Source organism: Lepidothrix coronata, unplaced genomic scaffold (assembly GCF_001604755.1).
Source record: "Lepidothrix coronata isolate B3197 unplaced genomic scaffold, Lepidothrix_coronata-1.0 Scaffold169, whole genome shotgun sequence".
Taxonomy (NCBI): domain Eukaryota; kingdom Metazoa; phylum Chordata; class Aves; order Passeriformes; family Pipridae; genus Lepidothrix; species Lepidothrix coronata.
In genome coordinates, this window is record NW_016690349.1 from 832,206 (window position 1) to 854,531 (window position 22,326).

The window sequence follows — 22,326 nt, forward strand, 5'->3', positions numbered from 1 at the left end:
TAGACATTCATATCTTAATGGTCTATGTGATATGTATTTTTAAGTAAATGTTCTTTATTTAAGTTAATATAAAATAAAGATAATAAATCAGGAATGACAAGAAATAGAGGAATAATGGTAATAAAGAATCAAAATATTGGGAACATAATCTTCACAAAGCTACATATTATGGGGAAAAAATCCAAACAATCTATACTAGGAAATGATTCATCTTTATTGACTGCTGAGATACTGAATGGAAATAAAAGTGTACGTTTTTCATGATAGAAAAAAAAAGAGCTACTGAATGCACGCAAAGTTTCCTTATTTTAATATCAAACAAAATAATTGTTTGTTATGTAAATGATTCTCTTGTCCAAATACTCTACATATAGCTATCATATAAAGAATAATATTGCACTGTCACCATAAAAGGATTTCAGGTTCTTATTAGAATCTGGATGTAACAATTGGGAGAAAGTTTCCAAAAGACCAATAGCAGTACTTCGTTATTGGACTTTTAAGACAAAATATACTCAAAATCATTATATAAAATATTCAAACATTCTTTTAATATCACAGGAGCAAATTTTCTATCCACCTCCCAATGCAAATAGATGAGACGATGGTTGACAGTTATTCAGGGAAATAACTGCCTACACAGATGTGTCATTTAAAGAGCTGGACCATACCAGGACAGCTTCTCTCCTTTCTAAACATGAGAGGGCATTCCACAGTTCCTTGCTATTTAGTCAAACAATTCACGCAGCATTTCTCCATCAAGGAACCCAGTTTTATATTACAGTGAACTATAAATCCCTCATAATTTCATTACAGTTCTGGCAAATTTTGATGGCTGTACAGCAATCAAATTTCTATTCAGTTGATAGCTATACTAACCAGAAGCAGCCCACGTTGCTTCCTCAATTTGATCTGCATCCTCAGTGATATTATATAAAACAACCTCACATGCAAGCAAGTGATTTAAGAGTTCATCTCCAGGAGAGACCTGAGGGAAAAATAGTTACATTCTGTCATAAAAAATAAAAAGTCCTTTTCAAGTTTAAGTTTCTGGTAGAGTGTTGTTTTCTAACACTACAATGTTGGAATAATTCATAAGACAGTTATCAAATGTTATCTGTCAGATACAAGGAAGCTGATGAAATGTAAATTAAATGATGAGACTTCTAATTTAGAGTACACATCAACATAGTTCAAAAATATAGACATTTAATGGTATTTTAGGATCCATATCAAAAAATATCCATTACTTGTACAGGCATTTTAAACGTGTATCAGTTGGCAGAATGAAGAAAACATAAAAAATGTTCATTTCCTTGCAAAATAGCATCCTGTAATTTTTGTTAAGTCAAGATTCTCTCTATTACTTGAGCAAGCCCAGCAAACACTTTGGGCAAAAGCAGTGGTTAAAATTAAATACTGCCAGCCATAATTTCCTGATTGAACAGCTCAGCTGTATAGACATTTGAATCAAAACTTTCAAATGTTTGAAGAGATACTTCAATAAGAAGAATAATAATTTATACTAAGCAGTTTGAAACAGAGACAATTCTAATCAAGCAATAAGCAACCATGTTCTCAAAAGTAAGCCTCCTTTAGTTAACTAAACTCTGGACATACACCTCTTCATACTAAGATGTATGTTTTCAGCACAATTAACTGCTAGTGAAAGCCATAATTTCAGTGAACAGTTAAGGGGGACACTTTGATTCCAGCACCACTACCTTTAAAATGGTGATAAAAGACACAGAGAAGATGAGAAATACACTTGGAGGGAAAAAGAAAGCAGGCCTATGAATCATCAAGAGGGATGATATCCTGTCCATAACTTTTTAAAAAAATCTATTTTGAGTCTGAGTTCCTTCCTTTTACTGTTTGCTGTATCAGACCTAGAAGAGAGACAAATGGAGAGTGTGCAGGAAGCAGAAGGAATAATAGACATATACAGCTTCCAGCAGAAACAAAGTACAGGTCATTTTACATGACTTGCAATATGTCTAATGCTGTCTAATGGCAGTCTGAAATAAAACTCCTACTTACTGCATATGTTTCCTGTGCAAAACGTGGTTTTGTACTCCCTGGTTTAGAAAGAGTACCCACTATTTCATAGACTTCCTCTGGGTTACTAGGAACCTCAACAGCTTCCTCCTCTTCTTCATCTTCCTCCTCTTCCTCCTCTTCCTTTGCAAGCGTCGCCCCAACAACACAGCTGGACAAATACTGCAAATATACAAGACACACGATTTGTATGCAAATATCTATCGAGCCCTACACAGCTTCTCGTGATCTTGAGAAGACACCAGCACGGTCTGTCTAGCCCTGATCCTGCTGTTGGCAAAGAGGTTCAGGACATAGCTTCCCTTTGAGCAGGAAAACGCTAGGGACTGCTCAGCCTCGGCTGCAATGTTTTGTCTTCACTTGTGTCCTACGCCTCAATGCCGAAGGTGCTGGCGAGTCCCTGGATGCCTCTGCTCCGCACCCGGCTCCTCTCAGGCAGGGGCTCCCTCAGAGGGTTGTTAGTCATCTCTAGTTATCTCCCCCAACAGTGACCAGCTGCTGCCTGAGCTCTCCCGACCGGCTCTGCTCAAACCTCCTACTCTTAACGACTATTTTTAATCCTCGTTATCTTAACCCCTTCTTGCCCCGGTCCCTCTCCTCAGCAGCTATTTTGGGTGACCCAGATGCCCGCCCGGTCGAGCTCCTCGGGGACCAGCCGCGGCTCCCCGCCGCGCTACCGGCCGAGGGCGGCCGGGAGGGCAGTGGACTCCTCAGGCACCAAGAAGCCGCGGCCGGGAGCAGCGGCGGGCCGGCCTCGCGGTCACCTCGCCGATGGTGCGGCCGCAGTAGGAGTCGAGGTGGTTGAGGAAGACGCGGCGGCCCTGAGCCGGCCCCGCCGCCATCGCCACAGGCGGCCCCGGGGACGCGGCCCGTTGCCGCGCAACCGGCGGCGGCTGCGCAGTGACACCGACTGAGGGGCCCGGGCCGTGGAGACAACGGGCTGAGGGGAGCTCCCTCCACAGAGGCAGCAGCGCCCAAGGACAGGGACAAAAAAGCCTTTTCAGTCATCTTCAGTAACCCAGACACGGTGGAATGACATGGCTGTCCCACTTCTGGGTTAACACTGCAACGCATTTTAAGAAACCACACAAGTTTCTTCTGTTAACACCTACAAAATGCCTGTTTTGAAAGTATTATGTTTATAAAAAGCACACAAAATGACAAAGCAGTCTGAAGACGTCAATCCTCCCCATAAAAAACCTCCAAAACAAAACTTAGCAATGCAACATTTAGTTTGGCGTTTTTCCACTTGGATTTCTAACTCCCTTTCCAAATCTCTTTACAATCACCTACCTTGTTTTTTCAGGACAAAATTTCAGCAGATACAAGTTTGCAGCCAATGTTTTCCAAATATTTGACAACTATTTGATATTTAAGATTTTTCTAAGGGCATGATGACTTCAGCTGTTCACTCCTCCCTTTCCAGTAGCTCCACCCCCCACAAGAAAACTACAACACACTGGTGCATTTGTTTAATTCTTTAGTCATTGAAATTGAACAAGTAAATTAGTTGCAAGGAAAAATATTCAAATATAAATTTGCTAAAGTACATTCTCCTCACAGAGGACTAACCACGTGCCACAGACCTGTGTGCAAAAAAGAGCCTATGAACAATTTTTGGAGCAGGAAAGCATACCCTAGGGCAGAGGATGAGTATCAGAAGTTTCAACACAAAAAGACAATAATCACGAAATTAAGCTCTTGAAAACAGAAGCAAAAATTACAGTTGTCTTTTCAGTCACAGTTGTACATCGCTAACCCAAAGCCATTACAAAAGGTCTACTAGGATTCTCTGATCCATATGACTAATCCATAGCAGGTAGAAGTCAATATAGCTCTACTGAAGTCACTGGAATCTGTGAGAACTGATATACCCCTAAATGTGGCTCCAAAAAAGCTACTGCATTTACTTGTCATAAAAGCATAGAAGAATAATGGCAGGATTGTTTAAATAAAGATACACAAATATGGAATAATAGAAGAATACAAAAAGTATGAACATCACAGAACATCATTTCAACTGCACAGGCATTTCTACCCAATTGTAATTTTTAAAAAGTCTACGATTCAGTACGTACTTGAAAAGTTATAGCAGAACAATAGATTTATAAAGAGAAGTGTACCGGTTTTTAAGTAGAAAATACAAGTTATATCTTCCAGTTTGTATTAGTCTTAGCAAATTTCATACAGCCTTTGGTTTCAAACCAATACAATGCAATCATCGTTACAGTGCTTACTTAGTATTCATTAGGAGAGGACGCTGTACAATTGAGGGAGAAAATGTGAAAATCGGGAGTACCAAAGTACCGTATTATAGAAAGTAAAGGCTGAAGCAAAAATATTCTTGGGTATATCCTGTACATCATGTAAACACACATTCAAAATAGTAAACAGGCTAAAATGCCTTCCAAGCCTCCCAAACAGATGCAATATAGCATACATGTACATATATATAGCATATATAACATCATCTTTAGGAAATGTGTAGCCCATTAATTCTGTGCTTAATCATTTGTGATTCAGAAAATACATTCATATATTGGTAGTATATCTCGTGTATTATTTGGAGCTTGCTGGTTGCCATAGACAAGGGCAGATCAATTCATGCTGAGCCTTGCTTTTAACTCAGATACTGCCGCTATATAAGCAACGCTCAACTGTTAAAGAACTATCTTTCTTGTTACCAAAGCTGAGAATTTTCGGATTTATGTACAGCAAATCAAGCTGAAACTCTTTGCAGAACAGTAGTTTTCCCAACTATTTTTTTCATTAATCAGGTACAGCAAGTAGTAAGCTTCTATTTTAAAAAGCAGATATGAAAATTTTCAGTAAGCACACACACAAAAAATTACTACTTGTATATATAACATTCAGTCTCTATTTTTTTTCAGTTTTGAACAGTAACACCTTGAAAAGACCAAAGTTTTTGAACGTTGTAAGATGCAACTTACTTGCTCACTTACAAGTAAAAGTAAAATTGAGAATTTTTTATGTTATTTATCAAAGTAGCTTTTAATAGTATTGTGACATACGCAAATCCACGGTAGCAAAATGTTATATAGTATACTTGTTATAACATATAGATGTTATATAATAATATACTAGTATGAATCAGACCTTAATGCAAGAAATGAAGCTTAAGATGTCTGTAAGGAAGACCTAAGTGCTTCATACCAAGAATTCTTTCTGGCACTAAACCTTCCTCATATGTGGGTAAATCATGACTGACTTTCTTTCTTCAAAGCTTCTAGTCTTTGTAGTAATGCATTTCCAAACACCTCTCGATATGCAGGGCTGAGAGAGTCCAATAAGGAGTAGACAGTTTCATGGTATGGAGTTTGCAGTCTGTCATCAGTCTGATCAAAATCATAAGCTACTACCTGCAACAAAGAAATGGGTAGTTAAATTTCTGTGGTTATGATCACCTTGCAACTAGTATCACAACATTTAACTTTGCCAGTCAGGGTAGTACAGTAATGCGAGAACAAGAGATACCGGATTTAAATCGCAGTCCGTGCTTTCTACTATGGAGCTTAATAGTAATACAGCATCTAAGACAATTTCAAATAACTTTTGTCAAAATTCAGAATATTAGCAAAATATATCATTATGGTTTTTGAAAAGAAGTCTCGTGTCCACATGTTTGCACAGAAAACACAAATGGTGCAAAAAGGAATTGTATAGATGCTGCATTATTGACTGCTTTGGGTACCCAAGAAAACCAAAGATTGACACAACTATAATAAATTTCTGCTTCAATCTTCATCATTTAGTGTCTCAAATAAATGCCTGGTCATTCATTAATACCCCTTCTTGCTTTGTTGGAAGTAACTAGTTAAAGTACTCTCTTCTAGGAGAAAACATGTAGAACAGGCTTCATAAAAGTATAAGAGCAATATGTATGCTTTTTTGGTGTCAGTGAAGTATTTTTCTAGGCACCTTTTGAACATGTTCATTGTTCAAAACAAAGCTTAAGAAATTATAAATAAATTAGTTTACCCTGAGTCCTGCTTCAGTGAGCTCCAAGCAGTACCTGTTCCTTTCTCTGGTTTCCACATTGATATATGCCACATCCTCTGCACAGGGAAGGGTTTTTGAGACAAACATGTTGCTGACTGCGAACAAAACATCATTCACAACAGCTTCAGCTTCAAGTCTCATATCTTTCACTTCTGTTCCTTCAAAGTCTGTATAATCAGAATCCTCTTCAAATCCTGTATTATTGGGCAACTCCATAGGATTGCAATCAGTCTCCATTCTGCATACGGAAACATTTATTTGAGATTTATTACACCATTACACTCAATATATATTTAGGCCATAAAATACAAGATACATTTTAAGCAGACATATGAAATCTCAATGACAGCCTAGAAAATTCAAAACCAAGACGCTGAGGACAAGTGCTGAAGAAGGTTACATGAGCATATAGAAGTGATATCAGTTTCTCTGAAGTTAGTTTTTCTTAGGCAAGTTAACCCGCATTCTGTTGTATAAGAGTGTTATGATTCAGCAGTCATTAATTCTGCCCTTTGCTGATCCAGAATGCAGGAGGAAGACAAGTCATGGCTCAAAAAACTGAAATCAATAGCAGTAGAAAATAAAAACCTACTGCTGGTGAATTTAAGGAAGACTTTAAAAAGTCTGTGATCTAAATGGGTTATTGGTGACTAAAAAGACATACGGGAGCTTTTTGTTTACAGTCACTAAAGACTAATGCTCTTGGTCATCTTTTATGCACAGCTGTCGATACATTTCAGAGACATGAGCTTCTGCTCCTTGTGGGCAAGTGATACCAAGAAAAGTCAGACCCAGCGGTTACCGCAGTGGCCTCTCGGGTACCAGTGTGGCCGTGAGGCCTCAGCGGACACCCGTAGGGAACCTGCCTGAAGCAGCAGGGAAAGAGCCCCTTGGGACGCTGTCCTGAGAGCTCCGGTAGCTGAGCCCTGCAGCCAGGAGGGAACGGGGGCTGCCAATCACCGATCCGCAACACGTCAGACAGTCACTCCACGAGATCCATCACTTCCTGCCAAACCCCACCTCGGACCTACAAACAAATTCCCAAGAGGCTGAAAGCAACAGGGGAGCTGGACCCCGAGCCGCGCAGCCTCCCTCGCCCACGGACCGCGCCCCGGAGCGCACCCACCAGCGCCGGCGGGCGGCCGAGGCCCCGCCGCCCGACCCCGCAGGCTCTGGACGCACCCGCCGCTCCGCTCCGCTCCGCTCCGCCCCGCCCCGCGTAGCGCAGCGCCCGCTCCGCCGCCTCCCGGGCCGCTCCCCGCACAGGCGGCCCCGGCGCCACTGCCGGCGCGACTCCCCCGGCCCCGCCACCCCCTCCGCGGCTGCTTCCGCCCCCGCCTCCTCCGCTCCCGACGCCACTTCCCGCACGTCACGGAGCCGCTGGCGGCGGGGGGAGCCGGGCGGCAGGAGACAAACAGCCCCGATCGGCCCGGCCGCCCTCGCCGGCGGCGCAGAGCTGACACGGAGGGCGCTGCCCGTCCGGCCGCCGGACCGCGGCCCCTTCCCCGCTCCGCGCAGCGCGGCTGCAGCGGCCCCTCCGCGCCCGCGGCCGCCGAAAAGATGGCGGCGGTGTCCGAGTGAGGATGGAGCCGCCTGTCAGCGTCTCTTCGCCCTGAGGGCGGGTAGTGCCGCCCCGCCGGGCCGTGAGGGGCGGCGGGGCCGCCGCCTGGAAGCGGAACCCCCGCGGTAGCCCGCGCCGAGGGGCGAGGCCGGGCCCGGCGGCTCCCGCTCGCCTCCCTCGCACCTCTGCTCTCCTCCCGGCCCCAGCCCCGTCCCGCCGCCCGGCCCCGCGGCCCCCGGCGCACCGCCGCCATGCCGTGGCCTTTCTCGGAGTCCATCAAGAAGAGAGCCTGCAGGTACCTGCTGCAGAGGTACCTGGGCCACTTCCTGCAGGAGAAGCTCAGCCTGGAACAGCTCAGCCTGGATCTCTACCAGGGCACCGGCTCCTTGACGCAGGTCCCTCTGGATAAGTGGGTAAGAGATGCCGGCGCTTCACCCCCTCGGCTTTTGCTGCATCTGAGGGACCAGCTGATTCCCTGCCCCCGGCTGCCACCCACTTTATTTTCCATACCCAGCCTCCTTTATGTAAAAAGTTACAGCCGTAATTAGCATTTCATCCAGGGAACTCTTCGCTGATGTGCTAGCATTTAGAAAAAGAAAAATCTGTGCATTTGTTACAGATATATTTTTCTAGCCATGCTTTGATTGCGTAATTTTTAATATGAGAAAGGAAACAAAAACTAAAAGAAAGCAATAGTTGCTGGTATTTCAGGGAGAAGGAGTTAGTGTAGCCAAAACTACGAGAATTCAGTGATGTACTTACTGAAGAGCATTTTTGCTGGCTACTAGAGGTGGTAAAAACATAAAGTGATCCCTGTGGCATTTATACTTTTTCTTCATCTTGGGGACATCATGGTTCTTAATTATCTTGTTATGCTGAGCTTAGTCCATGTAGATCTCTAAAAATTGTCCCCTAGTCTTGCAATACTGAAAGTACTTGTTGACAAATGGACAGCTGGTTTTAGCTGGAGTTTAGCAGGTGGGCTGTCACACTTTGAACCAGCTGAGGCTTTTATTTTTCAGTCCTGGCACATATGTTTTTGTATAAGTATGTGCCTATGCAGACGTATGCACACTTGTAGTGTACTGTAGACACAGACCTTTGGATTACTGTGTTTGTAATAATTCGTAAAGTTTCTTGGTTTAATTGCCAATGTTACTGAATTCTACCTGTCAGTCAAGTGTCTGTCGTGAGGAGCCTTAAGCACTGCAGTGAGTCAGTCGTTGACTTCCAGGGTAGCACTGATCATAAACTAGGTACTTTGGCTTACTAAGTTTTTCCAAAATGCATTTTTACTAGACTACGTACTGGTATTAGGCCGTGCTGGGTACATTTTAAAATACTTGTGAATTTATGATGTTTTCAAGTAATGCTTTTCCAATTGTTTGTGTGAAAATATGTTGGAAAGTGGTAGGAGACAGACGTTTGCAGAAATGCTCAATGGTACCAGTGTTTGTTGTTTGCTTGTTTGTTCATTTCTTTTTTAGCTGTGTCTGCAGCTTGTTTTCTGTGTCAGGCTTACAGTAAGGCTGGTCGCTTTAATTGAATTGTCATGCCCTCTAGTGGGTATAGAGCACTCTTTGCGAGTCAAACTGATATTATTTAAAATGTAAATACTTTCTAACAGCAGCAGTTACGGGCCGGTACTAAATATGCAGTTCTTTACGTATACACAGTGATTAAATGAATATACAGTAATGCTTAGGTGATTTTCCCCGTTTGTGGATCAGCATTTTTCTGTTCCACTTGTAAACAATGACATGTTTGAGGTTCCCTGCACGTGACTTTCTCGTGTATGACAGATTGCAAAAACAGATGTCACGGAAGTACTACACCTCTTTTTTCCCCCTAGTCATTGTAACCTTGTGCTCAATGAATCACCTCGATGACTGCATTTTTACATGGTATCCATTTTTGTGGATACTTCTGTTCATTTTAGCACTGTAGATACTTTAGCCAACATTGTATGTGTTTATAGATTGTAGAGGTATGTAGGAGTACCCGGGGCTATTAATGTAATGCCTTTGCCTTTTGAGACCTGGACTGTTTAGAAAAATCAAAATGTAATGCATCATGTTTGTGGTTGAATTTTAATATACATCAAATAGCACTTTTGCTGTATATCACTAGTGTTACTGTGATTTCTAGCTGGAGACTTTTGGTCAGTTATGTGGAAACGAGTCCTGTCATGAAGGCTGTGCTTCAGTTTTAAAATTTCACTTGAAATGCTCTAATTGCTGCTTTCTAGGAACAACTGGTCTGTTTGTGAAGCAATTTAGCTCAAGAATGCTTCATTTTTTTTTTTGCTTATAGATAGTAAATTTCTGTTTTAAAATAATAAACAATGTATTAAAATACCCTTATTTGTATCACCATGAACATTGGTAGTAAAAACACATCTCAGTCAGACTTATTCAAAATATAGTAGCTAGCTTAATTCCTGGGACAGCAAAGTACTTCATAAAGGTTCAAGTAATTTAAATGAACCTGTGATATTTTAAAATATAGTTTTCATTTGAAATTTTGTTTCTGCCTATCTCAGGCTGTTACCACACATATAATTCTTATGTTTAAGTTCAATTATATTTGAACTTTTATACTTGAGTTGAAAATAAAGTTTTTATGTCACTGAATCTTAACTGATTATTTGATTCCTAAATAATTTTGCGATAGGACTGTTCAGGTTCTGTTTCTTTAAAGTTGATGTCTTTTCCTGCTGTCCTGAGTGGACTTTGGAACAGAAACTAGAAAAGCTGAACATGCAAGGCAAACAAGATTCCAAAAGCAAAGTTATTAAGCATAAGCAAAGCAACAAGTTAACATGATGGGAAACTTGCACCTGGAGACATAAGAGTGAAAAATGTAATTTTCTGAAAACTTATTTTGTTTATTTTTAAGTTATTCTATATAATTGGAACATTTTAAATATGATTAAAATGGAAAACAACTTTTAAAAACAACTTTTATTTTTTCCAAAAATTTTGATGTTGAATTTATGCATTTTCTCAGGGAAAATCAGCAGCCTTGTTCAACACAGGAAGGTCAAACCCACACTTTTTCTTGCCATTTGAAGATTATGTCCTGTTATTACAACCACAGTCTTTAGTAGGGTCTTGTTTATATTGGAAAGTTTTACTCACTGAATTTGGTATGTGATTTAGATTGTTTTTTGTTTCATTAAAGCAGCCTCAGTAGTTCTTGTTCCATAACTTCAGTTTTAACTACATTTTTGAAACAGGGCACAAACAGGGATTCACCTTTTTTTTTTAACGTAAATGAGAAACATATGTTTTGTCTGTATGGATGTAATAAAACCTATATAATGCAACAAGGGAGTCTTTTCTGAGGATTGTGGAAGATTTAAAAATCTGAAGTTACTACTTCAGAGCTAGTACAGTACTAAGGGCAACTTGATTGTAGCATTTTACTATAAAGATATGATTTAGAAATGGCAAGTATGTTACACAGCAGGAAGTGATTGTTTGGTTCCATTGATCCAGTGTCACAGAGAAATCGAAAATGAACATTACACTGAAGATACATGCTATGAAATACTCCTGCCACTAGGAGTTTAGGTACTTTTTGTACTTTTACTGTCAGCCTGTCTTCAGTTTTTTCAAGTACTGCCAAAGAAAGAATAGATTTACTTTTGTTAGTACTGTAGTATTTATAAGAGTAAGTTAGCAGATATTTTTTTTGAATAGCCAAAAATACAGATTATACAGCTACCACAGAGCAATCTGTGTTATGCTGAAAGCTAGATAATTAATGTGAAACAAATTGCAGTGGAATTGAAATACTTGAAAGTGACCATTTTTTTTTTCTTTCTGAGTATAATTCATTTTCTGGTAGTCTCAAAATGTTTTACTAGTTAGATGCATAATTATGGAGATGATTTTAAAAAACATTTTTTTTTTGTTCTCTTCTAGTGTCTTAATGAGATCCTGGAGTCTGCAGATGCACCTCTGGAAGTCACAGATGGATTTATCCAATCAATTTCTTTATCTGTTCCATGGGGGTCATTGCTACAGGATAACTGTGCATTAGAAGTAAAAGGATTAGAGATGGTCTTCAGGCCGAGACCAAGACTTGGTACGCTTATTTTTTCATTTTAGAGAAGGAGATTCTTTACAGTTTTTCAGAGTCAAAAGGCTACTCTTGCTTTAGTCAATCTTTGCCTTATTTAAAATGCCATTTAGGTTACATGCATTAATGTTAGAGAATGTAATAAAAAAAAACCCTATCAAATGTTCATCAATTGGTTGTCAACTCAATTAGTTGTTCTTTGGTTAAATAGCTTAAAATGATAAAGTGTTCTTACTGTTGTATCTCTTCCAATACTGTGTGGAAAGGAGTTTTGATTAGCTACCGGTTTTGGGTGTTGTATGCCAGATGCTGTTAGTCAGCATTGGTAGCTGGCAGTAGGATAATACCATAGTAACCATGAAGGGGGGTTACAGAGAGGTTCTGCCTTTCTTTGGCTACTTTAGGGTAAAAGATGCTGCTTCTTGTGTATTTGGAGAACAACTAATGCAATTTAATTGCCATCACATCTTAAATAATGACTTTTAAGTACTCTAAATACTTACCTTTATGTAATCTAATGCTGAGAGGTTTGGCTGAGTTCTTCTAACTTGTCTGTATCCAGATGAATCTAACTGATATAGTGATAAATTTTCACTGGTCACCAAACCTCCATAAATTCTGCTAAGATGTGTTGTTATAGCATGTGTGGAGCACTTAATGTGTGAAAATTGTAGCTTGGTTGTCTGAAGGATTTTAGTTTCTTTTCCTTTTTATAGTGTGGAGAAGATGGAATAAAATATTTCTTTAAACGTATCATGAAGAAGAGAAAAGCGTGCATAAAACCTATTTTTCATCTGTTGCAAGTTACCTTAAATAACTTACTTGCATATATGTACTCTGAATTTCATCCTTAGTTGTTTAACTGAAATTAAGTTTTGAGCTATCTTACTTTCTGATGTAAGATTACTGCTTTAAGAGAATGATAGCATTAGGAGGAAACTTTTTATTTGTTCACTTGCATCCATTTAGTTCTCTTCAATGCACTGTGCTTTATAATAGAATAAACAGTGTAGAAAAACCCCCACAGAGCTGGTTTTATCACACATCTATAGCCTCATGGATGTTTCCAGACTTGAAGGCTAGATTGAAATGTTTTGCCTGTTTAACATGTTTGTATTTGTGCTAGTTTTACTTTTTTCTACCTATACTAGAGCATTTTAGTTGAATTTGATTAACTTTTCTAATCTAGTTTTATAGTATTTGCTCACAATGGGCTTGGCATTAACTGGTAGGAATGAACTGTCAATTAATCTGGCTGATGAAAACTTGTTCAGCTTAATACCTGCCATGCTCTATGATTTTATTATGTTCTCCTTACTGTATCAGGTCTATGTTAGTCATTTAAAATGTTTTCTAATATGCTAAGATAACATCTTAAACCTTGTTTAGTCTTTCTTCATGTAGGATATGTTTCAGATGGAATAAGAAACCTTGAAATAATTCTTAAAAATAGGATTTATTTAATTTTGCCAATTATGCCTGCAAAAGAATACCAATATAGTAAAAGAACTCCAGAAATTATTCACTTAAACCAGTGCTGAAGATTGGTTACGCTGTTAATTACTTGGTTTCCTCTTATTTATATTGAGTTTTCAAATACCAGAATCTTATCAATGCAGTCTAAGTAGATTAAAATAATTTTAAAATAGTAAAGTCTATAAAGAGAGATTGTAACTAAATTTGTTTTTAAGTATGACTTCTCACTAAACTGTTGAAATTCTTTCCCAGGTGTGCCAAATGTATTACTTTGTTTTGTCTTTATAGTTTCATAATGTTCACAGTCAAATTTATTAAGACTTCTTTTACTCCACAGCATCTGGTTCTGAGCCTATGTATTGGTCAAGTTTTATGACCAGTAGTATGCAGCTTGCAAAAGAGTGTCTTAGCCAAAAACTGACAGATGAACAAGGAGAAGGGTCCCAGCCTTTTGAAGGACTTGAGAAATTTGCAGAAACTATTGAAACAGGTATGAATTAATTACTGAAATCTGAATTAACATCTGAGATTAAATTGGTTTATGTTGTGTCTTGGTTTTACAAAATGGCATCTCAATTGCCAAAACTTATCTGACAAATTTTCATTTGTTAGCATTACTTGTAAAATTTAAAGAGGAAGGGAGGACAGTTGATCTTGCTTTTGAAGCAGAGAAAAAATGCCCTATTTACTTACTAAAATATTTGTATGCTTCCTTCAGTGGACAGAATGAACCCTGTTTCAGGGCAAGTTGGTGTTTGTTTTCACCAGAATAAATCCAGCTGAATCTGCACCTGAGTGATTGGTGAGATGCCTTAGTTTTGGAGATGCCAGTTTAATTCATCACACAAACTTAGATTGTTAGTAGTGATGCTGTTGAGGGAGAAATGGAGAATGCTTTTTCAGCTGTTTTTATGCAAAGCTGACCTGTTATGATATATCATGCCACAATCACACCATGTTGATAGAAGTACTTCAGAAATCTTGTTTTTTTGTTGGAGGTGTTTTTTTTTAAATGGAAGAAAATAAGGCCTTATGACCACATTATGTGGTGGAGAACTTAGTGCTGAAAAGTGTGAGCTAAGGAAATGTTCAGTCTAGAAATGGAATTATTCAGTCCGAGCAGTGTGGTGCTGCCCAAGGTTTAGGAGTTCAGACGTGGTGCACAGTGAAGGAGATACTTTCTTTGAGGATCATCCACACTGAGCTACAGAACAACTTGGTTTGAGCTGTCACTTGCTCAAATATCCAAGCCTTAAAGACCAGTTGTACACTATGGATGTACATATTGGACATTTAGTAGGAGTTACCATTGTCTCTTGGTGTCTTGTTACATTGTTAAATTCAATTGATTATTTCCACTGAAATAAGGGCCGAGAACTTAAACAAAACAAAAGACCGTTTAATAGAGTTAATTACAAAAGTATTTGTTAAGTAACTTGACTTAATTGCCTACACTGTATTTTTTTGTTTTCTCTTTTAAGTTCTAAGAAGAGTGAAAGTTACCTTTTTAGATACTGTTTTGCGAATAGAACATGTGCCAGAGAACTCTAAAAGTGGAACTGCACTTGAAGTCAGAATTGAAAGGTAAACATTTTTTTCTTTAATCTGTAGATTTTTTTCTCCTAAGGCACTTTTTGCCATTTCTTGCAGAATACATTTCATTCATGCACACATATTCTTAGTATACAGTTAGACACTAGCTCTTGAGTACCTCTTCTGAGTGGAGCATTTTCTCCACTCAGTTTCCACTTAACACCTTTACACTAAGGATATTCAACCATCGAATTAGAAGAGTTCTGGGTTATTTTCCCAAATAAAAGTGTTCATCAACTTCCACAGTTAATGAATACCATTTCTTAGATGTTCAACAGTTTTATGTAGATTGCTGGCAAATCAGGCCATCTCTTCAGTTTGGAAAAGGGACCAACCCTTTTGAGTAAGACACTTCAGATCTTTTCAGAAAGAAAGGTACACTCCTGGGGAAAAAACCCCAAATGGAAAGAGTTTAGGTCCTTTGTGAGCTTTCAAAAGAGCCCACCTGACTTCTGTAATTATTTTGAGCTTAGAATACTCTACACGTTATTAAAGTAGATTTTTTTTAACCTATAGGAGAGTGTAATCATACTTTTTTGCAAAGTATTGAGATCAGTACCAGATAAAACTGATGCTTACTGAGAGTTGCTAATGAAGTATATTTGGTTTTAAACATTTGAAAGCTTCAGGTTGTTAAGCTCAGTTCAGGAAAGATTAATAATCAATTGTGATTATTTTTCTAATGGAAGTCCATTTCCAGAACAAACCTTTTGTGATTTAAAAACTATATTGAAACAAACTGTTAAATAATGTGTTGTTTTGAAGTTTGATAGAATTTATTTATGGAAAAGTATATATATTTTTACACTGCAAATACCATCATGTGTAGACTTGCATCTTCTAAGAGTTGACTGTTTATACTGTCTCTTATAAGAAATTCAACATCATAGAAATTCTACAGGATTGTAGCATATTCTCTCAATTTTCAACTTTCATTTTGACAGAATGTTGCTTTCAAGTAGTGCTATTAGACAACAGAAAAGTATTAGATGGCAGAGTTTTAAAAGATAAGTTTAGAAGCATTGGGCAGACTCCTTTACCTTCTGATCAGATTAGATGTAGGGACTAGGATAATACACTGGGTTATGTTTGCAGTGGAAGCATGTCTCAATTTTCCTGTGGTGTTCCATAGAAAATTTAAGGTTTCCACCCATTCCCAGAGCGTGGTGGATTTTCCATTCGTGACAGTGAATGGCATTGTAAATAGTATGAAGAGAGGGAGCATGTACCAACTTAAAGGCTAAGGAGCCTAATTTGTAGGCACCCACCATCTTTATTTCCTTTCTTTTGTCTCTCAGAACTATGTACTGTGATGAAACTGCAGATGAGTGCTCTGGAATTAATGTACATCAGCCCACGGCTTTTGCTCACAAGTTACTGCAGCTCTCAGGTGTCTCTTTCTTCTGGGATGAGTTTCCTGCATCAGCAAAGTCCTCCCCAGTGTGTTCAGCTACACAGCTGGTAAAATTAAATACGTTATATGAGGGTGTAAATTGATGAAAGAATATATTGTTACACTAATATACTAGGTTAATTCTAAAGGATACAAGAGTTGAACTTTTACTTGAATCTATGTTTGATAAGTTTTATAATCAATTGCTGTTGATTTGAGGAGGGGGAAGGAAATGGAGACTTTAGGACTGAGTAAAGTTTAGGACATATTGTATTGGAATCTGGTTGCAACTTTAAGAAGTACTCTACAATTCACTGTTCTGTGGAAACTTGCTCCTCTTTTCTGCAAAGGCCTAAGGCTTCACATTTTTCATGCTTTGTTTTTTTCACAGTTATCAATACATGTTTTCAATGGCATTGTCATATTTATAGTTATGTAAAATGATTATTTGTGTGATATGCTTATTTGAAATGCTGCTTTTTTTTTTTTTCCTTAAGAAATGGGGTACATTCTTATTCTTTTCTCTGTAACGTTTTAAGGCAACTGAACCAAAGCTTTCACCTAGCTGGAATCCAAAAATCATTTATGAGCCACATCCCCAATTAACAAGAAACTTGCCAGAAATTACTCCTTCTGACCCTGTCCAGATCTGTAAGCTGATTGGTAGAATGGAGTTGAGCCTAACATTAAAGCAAAATGAAGTACTTCCTGGAGCTAAGGTTAGTCATGCTTTCCTGGTCTTTAACTAAATTAATAGTTCTGTAGAATTTTTTTTTTTCTACTACATCCAAAAATTGGTAAGATTCTCAAGGGAGCAGAATGCACTTAGTTTTCTTGTATATTCTTTATATTCAAACTGAAATCCATTAAAGGAGAATTTCTGTACCTTAGAAAGAGATTGAATTTAAGTGTTCAACCAAACAAGTAGATGTGGTGCTTTGATATGTTTTAGTGGGCAGGGTGATATTCAGTTGAAGGTTGATCTTGATGATCCAACCTTAATGATTCTCTGATTCCATTCTATGAATTTATGTATTTGAGTTACTTCTGAGAAAATTATTTTGTTTTCATGAAACTCCCACTACTATTCATTTGTCCTTTTTTCTTGTAGCACTATGACTGATTTGCCTACATATGTGTGGAATGTGTAACTGGTGGTTGATTAAAATCACTTTGATTTTAAAAGGGTGACATTCTCTTGAACAATTACAAGTAAACTGTAAATGATTAATTAAGTTAAATAATTTCAGACTTGCAGCATTATAAAACTAATAGGAACATTTCTACTTGTGAATTTTTATGTTAAAACCTACAGTAAATCAAATAATAATGCCATAATGAAATACTAAAAGTTTATATAAATGTAATATTTATTTTATATAAAGATGCAGGAAGCAAAGCAGTTGAAAATAAAGCCCTATTTTCCTAAAAAAGTGTGAGTATATAAGTAAAGTTGTGTAAATATATTCCCCTTGTCTCCAAATTTAAAACTGGCTATTGACCTGTCTTGTATACCATACTATATTTCGTAGAAAGCATAAGGTTTCTACTGGAGTAAAAAGGGTTTTTTATGTCCAGCAATTTCTAGTCAATCTTTAACTTTTCTTGTTAATTCAGTTAAGAAGGGGCCTTGAAAAGTTAAATAAAATTTCCTTTGGTGTGAAGTAGAAAAATGCTGGCTATTTCAAAAGCATGAATAGTTAATGCAGTTAACACCCTTAAATTAATTGATGTTGCTGCAGATTTTCCACTTTTATATCATTAGATATATTTTAATATAACTGGCAGAAAAATGTCAAGGGCAGAGTTGAGAGTAACTTTTGTTTTATACAAAATGTTCAATATAACGGAAGACTAAGCAGTGATCTCTGCAAGTTGTTCTTGAGTACAGGCAAAAATGCTGTTAGGTTAAATAAGAGTAACAAGCAAACTAGTGAATGGATGTAAGACTACATGACAAAATTGAAGAAGGAGCTGATTTTTGGTTTATCGGGTAGAGTTCATACATATTAAAAAGAACATGGATACAGTATATTGCTTAGTCTAGTTTCAACTCTTTTTTTTACTCTGGAAACTGAATTATGTTACAACAGAGGTTTCAAGCATGTAAAATACAAAGTGCACTTTGTAACTTCATGTCAAGTGCACACATTTCAGTAGTGTCATTTTCTTACAACTCTTTCCAAAGGACGGAAAAAATAGAGAACAGTATACAAAACTAAATGATCATTTTTTTTCCCTGCTTAGGTAAATATTCCCTTAAGGTCCTTATGAGCAAAAGTATATTTTCATATAAATGCACTCATTTGCATGCCTGTTTTGTTTGGTTGTTTTTTTTCCCATGAATGTGGTGGCTTGACCTTGGCTGACTGTCATACACCCATCCAGCTGCTCTCACTGACACTTCTCAACTGGACAGCGGGAGAGAACGTGATGAAAAAGCTCCTAGATTGAGATAAAGACAGGGAGGGCACTTAGCAGTTACTGTCACAGGCACAACAGACTCAACTTGGAGAAAATTAATTGACTTTATTGCCAAGTAGAATGGAGTTGAATGCTGAGAAACAAACTAAACTAGCTTTCCCTCACCCGTTTTTCTACACAGGCTTAACTTCGCTTCATAATTCCCAACTCCTCTACCTCCTCATCGCCCTGAGCAGCGCAGGGAGGATGGGGAATTGAGGGGTTGCACTCAGTTCATAACAGTTCCTCTCTGCTGCTCCTTCCTCCTCACCCTTTTCCCCTACTGCAGTATGGGTCCCTCGTGTTGCATTCTTTCACAAACTGCTTCAGTGTGGGTCCTATCCATGGGCTGCAGTCCAGCAGGATAAACCTGCTCCCACACGGGTTCTCCGTGAGCAATGGTTCCTTACATAAGAACCTGTTCCTGTGTGGGCTCCTCTCCATGGGCTGAGCACCTCCAGGAACCTGCTCCAGTGTGGGCTCCCCACAGGCTTCCTCCTGGGCACATCTGTCTGCTGCAGAGTGGGACCTTGCATGAGCTGCAGTGTAGATTTCTGTTCTGGTGTGATCTCTTCCAGAGGCTCTGGCAGCTGAAGCACCTGCTTCCCCTCTTTTTTCCCTGACCTCAGTGTTTGTAGGATTGTTTCTCTTGCTGTTTTCTCTCCTCACTGCCCATGCAGCATTTTGCCCTTCCATAAATATCTTTTTGAGGAGTCACTACCAGCTTTGCTGGTAGGCTCAGCTGTGTCCTGAGGTGTGTCCATTACAGGTCTGGCTGGAACCAGCTCTAGGCAGACCCTGACCTCTTGGCCCTGCAGCAAAACCTCGCTGCCAATACCTTGCCACACCCAATACAATGAGTAATAATCATGAATGGACCAATGTCTGGGAGTACAGGATTCTTGAACTGAAAAATAAATCCATAGAAGTCTTTAAGATAGTTCTAGTTTGATTTGCTTTCTAAAGCTAAGTGGCTTGCTTTGTTGCATACCATCTCAAAACAGTTGGACTTCTATAAACATCCCACTCGTCATGAGGAAAGTATGTGAATTTATTCATCTATATACTAAAGAGATGTCCTGAAGAGACCCTTCACAGTTTTAAGGTCTATTTCAGAAGGTGCTGATGTCAATATTTTATAATTAGTATGTGATAACTAACATTGTATAGTTATTTATTTATGGAATTATTAAAAGGAAAAAAATTAGCAGATGAATTAAATTCCTGAGTTTTTCTCTTCTGAGATTGTGTATTTATTTTAACCTAATAGTGACGCATTTGCATTTGTTCTGCCAAGCTACAGGTTGGAAGCAATACACAATTAAATTTTTAGGTGTTGTGCAGAAAATAAAGATACTGCTGGAATGACTCTATTTACATCAAAAGCATAAAAAATCTATTATCAAAATACTTGATTCAAGACTTCCAGAGAAAAATTCCTTCAGTGTTCTTGAAAGTGTTCTTTCTTTTTCTTTTTAGTTGGATATAGATGGACAAATAGACTCTGTACATCTATTTCTGTCACCAAGACAGGTGCATCTTCTTTTGGACATGGTAGCAGCAATTGCTGGACCAGGCAAGTGAACATTCTGTAAAATTTAAATATGTATTGCAATGACCAAAAAGTAAACTTTGCAAGATAAATGAATTTCCTTAGTGGAAAAAAAATATTTGTGGTGAATTATTATGAATGTTTATCTGATATTAGCAAAATGTTTTGTAGCTGCTCTGAATTAGGGCTATGATCAATTTATTGATTTCAGTTGCAAATTGTAAATGCTAGTAATGAAAAGAATAACAAATAAGGCTTGACAAGTACTATATAATAGGACAAGAGATGAGAAAATTCTAAGCGGAGAAAATCAGGAGACCAAACCAATTGTGGTTCTTGTAGTGCTGTTTCATGAGAGTAGCTTACCTTCTTTGTCTTATGCTTTAGTGGCAGGCACAGAAATCATAGAGCAGACAGTAACTGAGTCTGTTTGTCTGTATTGGTGAAGAATTAACAGCAGTGTTTGAACTACTGCATTGGAAGGATGAGGGTGTTTTGGTTTGTTCCCCCATCTACCTTATATAACAAGAATTATTAGGGTAGATAGTTAATCTTTCAAAAAGATTTCCCATGTCCTGGGTAGGTAATTAATATTTTTCTGATACTGATATATATGTTGTGCTGGACTTGTTCGTTGGTTTTGGACAACTGGAAAAGTATTACATATAGCTTCCCATGTGTGTGTGATCTTCAAACCTGAAATTTTAAAACTTCCTTGATAGTAAAACCTTTAAGAGATTGTGACCTTAGTCCCTAAAGCTGACTGAGAAATGTATGCTAATATTATATGTGACTTGCATATATGACCTTAAAATATTTTCTTCAGACTTGAAGTTAATGAATGCTGGGGAGAGAGTAGTCTGTTCTGGACAGGTAAAATCTTCAAACCCACAAAATGCACATAATACACATCTGATGTACAACAGACATGTGTTTGTATATATATATATCTACAGATGCATATATATACAGCAATGGTTAATTTTGAGATTAATTTTTGGATTTTCTTAGGGATACTGTTAAGGAAATTACAGTGGGCTTTCTGTCTTTTTTTTTTTTGAATGCAGAGAGTCTAAACAGAATAGAATTGTCAAATAAAGACAGGAAGAACCGACCAATGCAACAGGAGGATGAGTACCGGATTCAGATGGAGTTGAAACGTTATTTAAGAAAAGAGTCTTTATCTGCAGGAGCATCATCTGAACAAAGCTTCTATGAGACAGAGAGTGCCAGAACACCTTCTAGTCGTGGCAAGTATAAAAGACGATGCAACATAGGAAATAATCAGTTGTTAACATTGTTTAAGTTGAGTGTTCAGCTTTGAATCTTACCAACTTATGTATTGAAATAGCATTACAATTATTTGATGTCAAAGTTATTGATTGTAAAGTTGAATAAAAAATTAACTATTTTAGGTATCAGGCTAGACTTGATTCAGTATTTCATTAAAACTGTTCGGTTTATATTAATGTGCACACAGCAAATACACTTGCAGTGTAACATCTTTTCAAATGTATGGTTGAGGAAATTACATCTAGAATAGAAATTACATCTAATAGTTGTATTTTCCTGATATTTTTATTTCAATTTTTTTTGCTAATTATTTTTAATGTGAAAGTGGGAACTTTGATTTGTCAAAAGGAGAGTGCATGAATTTCTATAAAATATGCCACCTTGAACATGAAAATGAGACATTTAACTGTTTTAGTGGTCATTAGGGTTTTTTCCTTTTGATTTTTATTTAAATCTCTCTCCATAGACGCTACTAATCTCAGCGTCAAGAAACCTTGGAACTTCTGTAAATAATGTATTTAGCTACTTATTCTGTCTAGCAGCTAGATTTGTAAACTTATGAATACATTTCTGTTAAAAGTAAAGTGATTTTTTTAATAAGAAAATAACTCTTTACTATCTATGGTTCTTATTAGAAGAAGAAGTTTTCTTCTCAATGGCTGAAATGGACATGTCTCACAGCCTTTCCTCTCTTCCACCTCTTGGAGACCCTCCAACCATGGATCTAGATTTGTCTTTAACCAGTACATATACAACTACACCAGCAGGATCTCCACTGAGCACTACAGTGGTATAGTATTAGCTACATTTAAAATCTTTTTAAAATTAAGT

General features: G+C 38.0%; 3 protein-coding genes across 12 annotated transcripts in view; 1 reads left to right on the forward strand and 2 right to left on the reverse strand.

Annotated features, from left to right (window-relative positions):
* The window catches only part of AK7 (adenylate kinase 7), a 28,451-nt gene extending 25,521 nt beyond the window's left edge, over positions 1–2,930 (reverse strand). The window contains exons 1-3 of the mRNA XM_017829849.1: positions 2,823–2,930; positions 2,041–2,220; positions 880–988 (exon numbers count right to left, since the gene is read on the reverse strand). Of these exons, the coding sequence (XP_017685338.1) occupies positions 880–988; positions 2,041–2,220; positions 2,823–2,900 (367 nt within the window). The 5' untranslated portion in view covers positions 2,901–2,930. The remainder of the gene's footprint in view (positions 1–879; positions 989–2,040; positions 2,221–2,822) is intronic.
* Positions 2,931–3,529: 599 nt separating this feature from the next.
* Positions 3,530–8,093, reverse strand: GSKIP (GSK3B interacting protein). Of its 8 annotated transcripts, none has more exons than XM_017829815.1 (3): positions 7,954–8,093; positions 6,058–6,316; positions 3,530–5,438 (listed from the first exon to the last, which is right to left on the reverse strand). In XM_017829815.1, exons 2-3 carry the CDS (start codon positions 6,313–6,315, stop codon positions 5,277–5,279), a joined length of 420 nt encoding a protein of 139 aa, XP_017685304.1. In that variant the 5' UTR covers position 6,316; positions 7,954–8,093; the 3' UTR covers positions 3,530–5,276. The 8 variants fall into 8 exon arrangements, with proteins under 8 accessions (XP_017685304.1, XP_017685300.1, XP_017685298.1 ...); XM_017829811.1 differs by having other exon boundaries at positions 7,939–8,093; XM_017829809.1 differs by lacking the exon at positions 7,954–8,093 and adding an exon at positions 7,205–7,423.
* The window catches only part of ATG2B (autophagy related 2B), a 49,437-nt gene continuing 34,983 nt past the window's right edge, over positions 7,873–22,326 (forward strand). For 2 of the 3 annotated variants that reach the window (XM_017829808.1, XM_017829807.1), the window contains exons 1-9: positions 7,891–8,052; positions 11,569–11,731; positions 13,539–13,691; positions 14,683–14,785; positions 16,093–16,255; positions 16,727–16,906; positions 20,130–20,226; positions 21,270–21,452; positions 22,131–22,285. In XM_017829808.1, coding sequence (XP_017685297.1) covers positions 7,891–8,052; positions 11,569–11,731; positions 13,539–13,691; positions 14,683–14,785; positions 16,093–16,255; positions 16,727–16,906; positions 20,130–20,226; positions 21,270–21,452; positions 22,131–22,285 — 1,359 coding nt within the window. Of the gene's footprint in view, positions 8,053–11,568; positions 11,732–13,538; positions 13,692–14,682; positions 14,786–16,092; positions 16,256–16,726; positions 16,907–20,129; positions 20,227–21,269; positions 21,453–22,130; positions 22,286–22,326 lie in introns of all 3 variants that reach the window. The other variant, XM_017829806.1, reaches the window with a different exon arrangement.

Excerpts from the sequence above, each read along its gene's own strand:
- GSKIP (XM_017829815.1), bottom strand. The coding sequence starts at position 6,315 with ATGGAGACTGATTGCAATCCTATGGAGTTGCCCAATAATACAGGATTT. Across the intron at positions 5,439-6,057 it reads TCACTGAAGCAGGACTCAGG|GTAGTAGCTTATGATTTTGA; the intron begins GTAAACTAATTT and ends TCTTTGTTGCAG.